We start from the raw sequence: 9,738 nt of genomic DNA on the forward strand, positions 1-9,738 counted from the left end.
AATTCTATTTAATGGGAGTTTTCAACTTGGCAAGCTGCTTTGTTTGAAAATGCTTCCAGATAATTCGGCCGGGAGAGCTAAGAGTTGCTGTCTTGGACCGTAGCCATCACCTGCCACTCTTTAAGTAAATAATATGTAACTCTTGCATCATTCTTCTCATCCAAGTACTAACAGGCCCGACCCTGCTTAGCTTCTGAGAGCAGGCAAAATCATGTGTATGCAGGGTGGTGTGGCCATAGTCTCTTGCCATTTCTAAAATGAGTGGTTCTGTTGCCCTCTGAGCACAGCAGGCAGCCCGCCAGTCTCATCAATGACAGATATTCTCCCCTTAGTTTCCATAATACGTTTTTGGAGAATTCTAGAAAAAGTTTATCCTTACAAATGAAAATAAGAAAAAAAAGTTTATCTCAATTGGATAAAGTTTTTTTGGGGGGTGGGGAGATTTTCAAGACAAGGTTTCTCTGTGTAGTTTTGGTGCCTGTCCTGGATCTCGCTCTGTAGACCAGGCAGGCCTTGAACTCACAGAGATCCGCCTGGCTCTGCCTCCCAAGTGCTGGGATTAAAGGCATGTGCCACCACCACCCGGCTCAACTGGATAAACTTTTAGAAGATACAGTGCATTTGAGAAATTGGGGAGAGGGCTAGAGAGATAGTTTAGCAGTTAAGAGCAATTCCCAGCACCCACACAGTGGCTCACGACAATGTGTAATTCCAATGCCAGTGAACCCAACAATCCTCTTCTGGCCTCCAAGGACACCAGGCACCCACATGATGCACATACATACGTGCAGGCAAAACACTCATATACTTAAAAAATTAAAGTTGAAAAGAAAAATTGGGCAGGGTTTATTGTATAGCCATGTGTTTCAAGAAGGGTATGTGGAAAGGTGATTTACTTTTATGAAAAGCATCTCACTACAATAAATGAATGATAACTGTCATGGACACAAAGAACACAGGACACAAGATCAAAGTACACTGCTACCCTGTGTCACTTCTATGAAAACCACTCAGAGCTGCGTTTTTACTACACATGAACCTGCTAACTAAGAGGGCCAGGGTGGGATCTCGACCCAAACGAGCACGCTCTGCACTGCATGGTGGCATGGGTCAGGGTTTACAATGAAAGGGTAAGCTGGCCCACTAAAGAGTCCCCTGGCCATCAGAGACAGGAGATGACAAGAGCCGCGGGTTGTCACGTTAAAAGGAACCTCAAAGGTTCAAACTGAATAGTCTGAGGGAATGTACACTTTACATAAGCAAAGCCAAGATGGAGAGCGATGGGTAGAGTCACATTCACAGCAGAGCCCAGACATAAAGCCCCACCACTTCCTGCTCCATCCAATTCCACCCTTCCCAAAGCTGCGGCTGGAAGTCTCGGGTAGGAGATCAAACTGTGAGGTGGTTCCTGAGTTCCAAGGTACTTATTCTTGAAATGTATCATGCATCCTATTGAGGATAGGCACGTAGGATGTCTGTTTAGCATATGCAAGGCCCTGGGTGCAATCTCAACTCCACAAAAAGGCCCATTGTTTAAGTGTCTTTTCACGTTTTTCCTCACTCGAGATTCCTTGCAACTAATGGGAATGAAGAAAGCCATTACCATTTTTGGAAAGAATGCACAAAAAATTAACTTAATTCTATGACCAACTCTGGGAATGTTTAATGCATGGACTTTCAAAGCACAATGATGGTATTCTGTTTGTCTATCAGTTGGTACAGTTTACCACATACTCACTTCTACAAGGATGTCATGTACACAAAGATCCACATTCCACAGGGGGGAACCTGTGAAAGCTCTGAACTACACTCGCAGGTTCGTCCGATCATGGTACATCTGGTAAGGATCACCGGCGTACCAGTTGCGCCTCTTCCAGAAAGACGTCGTCATTTTATCTAGGAGTTTACTCTGGGTCTTGTTGCAGAACACAAATTCCCTCAAGCGCTTCTTTCTTGCAGTTGACTTTTTCCATAATTTTTTCTTATAACCAGCCTATGAGATAATGTTACAAAGACATAAAAATCACAAAGGCAGCAGGGTGTGGTGGCGCATGCCTTTAATCCCACAGGTGGCTGTGGGTGTCATATTTAGAGTCCTAATTTACGGTCCTGCTCATCCATTAGCATCCTTTAAGATGACTGCAATAAGAACACAATGAAAACACTAGAAACCTGAGTTTCTAGGTCAGAAATGGAAGCAAGGAATATTATAAAAGTTAGGCACCTAGATGAAACCATGCCACAGAAAATACTTCTCCCACCTAGACTTTTATTTTCCTATAAATTAAATTTTGATAAAGCTGGCAAAATGGCTCAGGCAATAAAGGTGCTTGTCTCATAAGCCTGATGGCCTGGGTCGGTTCTTGAACCCAGGTAAAGGTGGAGGGGAAGAAGCCCCAAACCCATGTAAGGTGGAAGGAGAGACTGACTCGACACAGTTGCCCTCTGACCTCCAAATGCATGCTATGGTATGCCCCTACCTAATAACAATAAACCTAACAAAGTAAATATATAAAGTTAGAGTTTAATGAAGCAGGACTTTCTGCACAAGACACGAGCTGGAGTGAGTCCTGCTAAAGAGTTTATCAGGACCTTTATAGTAACCAAGAGTCCAGAACCCAGTAACAAGGACATACAGGGGCTGGAGAGGTGGCCCATGGACTAAGAGCACTTGCTGTTCTTGCAGAGGACCCAGGTTTGGTTCCCAGAACCCACAAGACAGCACACAATCATCTTTAACTCCAGTTCCAGGGGATCAAATGCCTTCTTCCAGCTTCTGCAGGCACCAGGCATGCACGTGATGAACATCACTACATGCAGGCAAACACATACACATAAAATAAAAATAAAGAAATCTAAAAATAAACAAAAGAGGGACTAGAAATTAAGGAAAGAAAATCATTCATTTCATACTAAAGGACCTGGCATAATAAATGGGAAAAACTATTTCCAATGGTCCAAAAAGAACTGTCAGAACTGCCATGCAGCTTCTTCTGGACACCTGAGCTACTGCTGACTAGGAATTACAAGCTTGTCTCAATGGAGAGATGAGCTGAGTTCTAATCCACACATTTATCTATAAATTTAAGATAGGGGAAAATCCTTTCAGCCTTTCCAATAGTGGCTGCTCCTGCCTTTCTGAAGACTTTGCCACTCTGAATAATGCTTTACTTTATTCACACCCATGCCCTTTCTCTGCACGAGGATGGACAGAGACACCTACAAAGCCAGCACCTCGGTGGAACATGAAAGAGCTACTAGTGAGATGAGCGGGCACGTCATGGTTCATTTAGTTGCATCTTCACTTCCTGTCTTTCACCCAGATGACAGTACAGAGACTCACTCACCCTTCTCCTTAGCCAAAGACCAGAATGGAGTCGAAGGAACCGATGCACGACCGCTTTTACTGTCTTCCTCTTGCCTTTCCGTGTGCTGCAGTACGTTAGAGTTCTGACCGGAGGCTTCAGGACACTGGGAACCAAGGCGGCCACTCTAAATAATATAGTTTTGAAAATGTAACAATCAGACTGAAGCCACTACACTGCTCCACTGGAACACAGCACATGACTTCAAGTGACACTACAGCACAGAGAAGGGCAACCTTCCCAACTTCAAGCCTTCTAACATCTGCCCTGCAGGGAGAGGTAGAGCCTGTGTAGAGCACATACAAGACTCTAGGTCCAATTCCCTAACAACAAACAAGACCCACTCACTCCATCACTAAGAGAGAATGATCCCACTGTATCTTTATCACGAAGTTCCTTTCTATCTGCCTACCTGAGTATAAACTCTCTGAGGACTTCAGCTTGTTCATCTTTGTGTACTTTCTGCACGTACAGTGCTGGGTACCTATGGGTGCTTAACTGAGTATCTCCTGACTGACTACCATACAAGCTGAGCCACATAAGCTGAGCATCTCATGTGATCTCTGGTTTGCCAGATCTCTGGTTTCCATCTGGAAACCACATGAACAAAATGGAAAATGAGCCCAGGAGTGGAGGTAGATATCACTAGGAGAGCACTAACCCAGCACATACAAGGCCTGAGGTTCCTTCCCCAGAGCTGCAAATATTTCGAAAAGGCCGGGCATGGTGGTGCATGCCTGTAATCCTAGCACTCAGGAGATTAAGGCAGGAGGGTGACTACAAGTTCAAGACTACACAGCAAGATGGGAAGGAAGTGCTCTGGGTTGTTCTTCCTGTTCCTGGCATCTAGGATACCAGTCCTATTTTCCTCCTCAGTGAGGCAGTGCATATCATAAACTGCAGGTAGGGCAAGGTTATCTACCTCTAAAATGCCTTGACCACATTTTACAGACTTTGCAGTACCAGGGATAGAAGGAAGAGCCTCACCGATGGAGGGCGGGGGGAGGGGGAAGGTCGGGGAGACGACCACACTGTACCACTGGGCTACATGCCCAGCCTAGGCACAAATATTTTAGAAAATTTTGTGTAAATATTGTTTAAATATGTAATTGGAATGTACTCTACCTATTAAGGACTGTTGCAGTATGCCCATGTGTCAGGTTTCTGACAGATGTGACAAGTCCTGGAGCAGAGGAAACAGCTGGTGTCTGAATATGTCTAAAATGAATGGTGCACAGTGCAGAATTAAGACAGGCATTCTTAGCATAGTTCCGATAGGTTAAAGATGCCAAAACATTCAGGGGACGTAATATTCCTGCAAAGAGAGAGAAGAACATGTACTGAATATGCTCTAACACATGCACCCACATACTATACTGCATGGAAACCAAGTTAGACCTATCAGTAGGTTCCTGAGCCCCAGATACACAGAGGAAACTGTTTACCAACTTCATTGATGTATAAATTACATACAATAAAATTACCTATTTTTATACACACAATGGTTTTTACAAACTTTAGAATTCTACAAACATCATATACTCCAGATTGACATGTCTTAGCTCCATGCCCAGCAGTGAGGAACAAGATACATATAAGATTAATTGTCCCCTGCCAATTTTATACCACGGGGAGACAGCCTCTGCAGATTCAGTGCAACGGCAGGTCAGACATGACAGCTGGACAGACAGAGTGGAGAGAAGACTCATGAAGAAAACGGAAGAGCTGCTTCAGTTACCCTGACAGCAACAGACCTAACGGACAGTGACCTCACTTGTAATCTCCACATTGGGAAGTGGAGGACGGAGGGTCAGGAATTCAAGGCTTTCCTTTGCTACCTGAGACTCTTCCTCAAAAACACGAAACAACACAAAACAAAAGCCAACAAAAAAGATCAACAGGTTCTGGAGTGGTTAAAAGTGAATACTGTTCTTGCAAAGGACCCGAGTTTGGTTCCCAGGCCTAAATCAGGTGGTCCACAACTCCAGGGGATCTGCTGCCTCTGGTCTCCCTCCAGCACTGGCCTGCACTCATGTGTGCACACACATGCACACACACTCACTCAAACACATTCAAACACACACACAAATACACATAATTAAAATAATACAAATAATTTTTTTAAAGAGCTCGGTGATGGCTTAGTGAGTGAACTGTTTGCTATGCAAGCATGAAAACTTAGGATCCCCAGCACCCAAGCAAAAGCCGAACGTGATGCCACTGCAGTACTGGGGTAACAAAGGGGTAGAGACAAGCTCCTGCTAGAGAAATCCAGGCTTAGTGAACCATCCCATCACAAAAATAAGCTGAAGAGCCACAGAAGACACTTAATGTTAACATCAAGTCTCCACGTGCACATGTATTGGCATGCACACACACACCCCCCACACACACATACATGTGCACACACAAAATAAAATGAAAGGAAAACAAGAAAAAAAATCCTCCAAGAAGGAGGAGCACCCACTTTGGGTAGGACAAGAACATTAGCAAAGGCTTTGGTGCTGAAACAAGTACAGCTACGGCAAGAGCCGCGTCAGCCCGCCACAGGCTGTGGACTGCTCCCCAACCGGGTCAGCCCGCCACAGGCTGCGGACTGCTCCCCAACCGCAGCAGAGGTGCCAGGAACAGGCAGTGGGAAGGAGGCTGGCAGCCAGAGGGCAGAGCTGAGAGGACGGAGGTATGTGAACTGGAGGCTATCCTCTTTCTCAATCCTCTCCCCTAAGGCCACTCTGCACATTAGAATCGACCATAGAGTTTACTTCTCTGGTACCTTCTAACCAACTTTAATGTGAGACTCAAGAACATACATGCTAAAAATGATCCATGAGATGAGGGAAATGTCTTAAGATTAGAATTTGGTGATGATTTTGTCATCAAACTATATGCATAAGAATTGAGTATTTTAGAGCTAGGGAAATCATCTGGCTGTTAAGATGCTTCCTATGCAAGCATAGGGGCCTGAGTTTGATGCCCAGAATTCATGTAAAAAATCTGGGCATACTTGTAATTCTAACACTGAGAAGGCAGAGACAGGTAGCCAGCCAGCCTAGTCAGTGAGCGCCACATCGCAGACAGAGACCCTATCTCAAAAAACAAGATGGATTGCTCCTGAGAGTGACACCCAAAACTGTCCTCAGACATGTACCTGCAAGCACACACATCTGTACACACCCTCACACACAAACATACCCATAAATACAAGTATAGTAAATTCTACATCAATAAAGTTAGTTTAAAAAAAGAAAAGTCAAGCCTGGCATTGTGGGAGGCAGAAGCAGGAGATCCCGAGTTTATGGGCTACAAGAGATACTATCCAAAAAACAAATGCCAGCAACAATTTGATCCGAGTGTAGAGGCCCATGCCTGCAATCCCAGCACTCCAGAGACAGAGGCAGGAGAATCACCACAAGTCCGAGGCAGGAGAATCACTACAGTACGAGGCAAGCCTACAGATATATAGCATGCTCCAGGTTAACCTGGGCTACGTATTAAGACCTTTTCTCCAAACAACAAAACTCTACCTAAGCTGATAACCAAGTAGAACAGTAGTCCACTGTCTACTGCACTGATTTCACCAAACAAACGGGACAGTGTGCTGTGTAAGTGACAGCATTTGAACCAGATGAGTTTTAATTTTAGCTCTACTACTTAACTAGCAGTGTGAACAGGAGCAAATTACTTAACCTCCCTATACTCATTTTCCTCAACTTTGAATTAGCTAATTGTGGAGAGGATTACATGAGATAAGACAGTAAAGTGATTTAAGAGGGCTTGGCTCAGAGAAAACATTTAAACAGTGCTAACAGCAAATATCAATGTGCTGAACAAAGCCAGGTGTGCGGCCCAAACATCTAGAATCTAAGCACTTGGAAAGCTAAGGAGGATTGAGAGTTTAAGGCCAGACTGGGCTACACAGTGAAGCCCTGTCTCAAAAAAATTCTTTTTCTTAACACCATTCTTTTAAATGTTTTCAGTGGAATTTAAATGCCATAGTGAAGGCCAATGGGAGCCCAACAACTTGAGTTCATTCCTGGGAACCCATGACGGAAGAGAGGAACCAACTCCCAAAAGTTATCCTCTGATCTCCATAAGGCTGCTGTGGTATGCACTGCCCCCCTACACAAATAAAAATATTTTCAAAATATATATAATCAATTGATCTATATCATCTATTTTTAAAATGTAAAGGATCAAGGACTAATATCAAGTAGATAAAAATAAAAGCCTTTAATCAAAAGGCACTGGATACCACTACATAACCTTTAGATTGATGAAATTATGTAGGTCTTGGGGCTAGAGAGATGATTCAGCAGTTAAGAACACATTACGGGCTGGAGAGATGGCTCAGAGGTTAAGAGCACTGACTGCTCTTCCAGAGGTCCTGAGTTCAATTCCCAGCAACCACCTGGTGGCTCACAACCATCTGTGATGAGATCTGGTGCCCTCTTCTGGCCTGCAGGGACAGAACACTGTATACATAATAAATAAATAAATCTTTAAAAAAAAAAAAAGAACACATGTTACTCTTGCAAAGGACCAGGGTTCAGTTCCCAGCACCACATGGCAGCTAATCATCTATAAATTCAGTTCCAAGGGATCTTGCACCCTCTTCTGGTCTCGCAGGGCACCAGGCACACATGCAGTACACTTAGGCAAAACACTCAAACATGTTTAAAATTTAAAAACAAGTAAATATTTTTTAAAAGTGTATGTCTAATAATACTAAGTATTAGGGTAGCTATGGAGCTTTACTGCTGAAGTGACAAAAGAGCACATTCCTTTAGAAAATAGTTTATGTATGTGCCCTCGGACCCAGTAATTCCATAGCTAGTTACACACACACACACACACACACACACACACACACACACACACCCCTTAGTAACATTCTTGCATTCATAAACCAGAATGTAATACCAGTAAGTTTTGTATATCACATCATCCAATCAGGTGTCCCGGCTCTCATCTGTATTCCCAGCACTGAGACAGCCATCCTGGGCTGCATGAGACCCTGACTTAACAGAGACACCGCCAACTGAAACCACCCAAATGTCCATCAGTAGTAGAATACAGAATTGTGGCACAGTCACATAAGAAAACACAGCAGTGAGAAAGCGGAAAGTTTCATGAAAACCAAACCCCAGTAAAAGGAAACCAGACATCACACTACATACATTATATATAGATTAATGTAAAGTTCAAAACCAGACAAAATACGTTATTGAGAGATGAAGGTATAGTTGCTAAAGTGGCTATAGGAAGAACAGGCAAAGGAGTAATGGCAATGCACTGGGTGGAAAGGGACTTCAATTGTGTTAGTTACACACATGTTACACGCTTTAGTTGCTAAACCATTCACGTATGTCATATGAACTTTCCATTACACAGATTTCATAACTCACAAAATGTCCCATTTTTAAACTCTAGTACCTGGAAATTTTATATGGTTACTTTTTTCTTCTTGGCCTTCTATCCTCCCACTGAATTTTATCCCTACAGTATAACTTGTATGCAAGTAACTTACTGATCCCTCCTATCACACTTGAGTAATTTTAATTTTCTACCTGGGTCAGCCTTCACCCCGTATTTCCCCATTGGAGGGGCGTAGTTCAAAACGAATTTGGCCAGTCTTTTGATAATTACACACGGTTCTCAAGTGCACCAGCATACTTCGATACTTCAAGGGCTTGTGTTTAATCCGCAGGTGGGATGCGCCCCATTTATCGCTATAGAACCAGAAATTTAGAGAAATCACGGGACTCTCAAGGTCAAAGGTCGCGAGAGGCGGGCTGAACCTCTAAATCAGGAAAGTGGAGTCTTGGGTGTCACCCTCGCCTCCTCTACCTCAGTCTCAGGTCTGCTTCCTAGGGCAGGGTGGACGCGGCGAACGCGGGCCACGGATGCGACCGTGCGAGGTGTCGCACACACCACCCCAGGGCACATTCGCAGCAGACCTCCGACCTCAAGTCATCCCGCTGGTTTTTCTTTCCCCGTTAACTTCCAAACTAAGCCCACTCCCTCCCGCGCCAGTTCTTTTCTCTGGGAAGATGTCAACCGAGCACTGACCTGATGCAGCTCTTAACGCACCCGTGAAGACGGAGGCCGCCATCTTGCCACCTGCCTACGGTGGCTGCAGCGGACTTAAAACCAGAACAAGAGGAAAAGAAACGCAGCGGGGGCGGAGCCAAGGGGAACAGGCGTGGCCAAGGTCAAGCTGTCTGGACTGTGTCTTTATACCAAGTTTTACCCTAAACCGCAGTCATTCTAACTATTTATTTTGTGTTCGTGTGTGTTTGGGTCCGTGCATGCCACCGCGTGCTTATGGAGGTTAGAGGAGAACTTGCAGGCGTCGGTTCTGTCTAAACTCCTC

At 44.3% G+C, this 9,738-nt stretch overlaps 1 protein-coding gene across 1 annotated transcript; it reads right to left on the reverse strand.

Moving 5' to 3' along the window:
• Window positions 1-1,634: 1,634 nt before the first annotated feature.
• On the reverse strand, window positions 1,635-9,535 carry Mrpl35 (mitochondrial ribosomal protein L35). Its single transcript, XM_059256713.1, has 4 exons — window positions 9,435-9,535; window positions 4,491-4,680; window positions 3,348-3,492; window positions 1,635-1,993 (listed from the first exon to the last, which is right to left on the reverse strand). The coding sequence occupies exons 1-4, from the start codon at window positions 9,475-9,477 to the stop codon at window positions 1,805-1,807; spliced, it is 567 nt and encodes a 188-aa protein (XP_059112696.1). The 5' UTR covers window positions 9,478-9,535; the 3' UTR covers window positions 1,635-1,804.
• Window positions 9,536-9,738: the final 203 nt, after the last annotated feature.

The sequence above is a fragment of the Peromyscus eremicus genome, chromosome 3 (assembly GCF_949786415.1).
Source record: "Peromyscus eremicus chromosome 3, PerEre_H2_v1, whole genome shotgun sequence".
Classification (NCBI taxonomy): Eukaryota; Metazoa; Chordata; class Mammalia; order Rodentia; family Cricetidae; genus Peromyscus; species Peromyscus eremicus.

Excerpts from the sequence above, each read along its gene's own strand:
- Mrpl35 (XM_059256713.1), bottom strand. The coding sequence starts at position 9,477 with ATGGCGGCCTCCGTCTTCACGGGTGCGTTAAGAGCTGCATCAG. Across the intron at positions 4,681-9,434 it reads TGCGTTAAGAGCTGCATCAG|GAATATTACGTCCCCTGAAT; the intron begins GTCAGTGCTCGG and ends CTCTCTTTGCAG. Across the intron at positions 3,493-4,490 it reads ACTGCAACAGTCCTTAATAG|AGTGGCCGCCTTGGTTCCCA; the intron begins GTAGAGTACATT and ends TATATTATTTAG.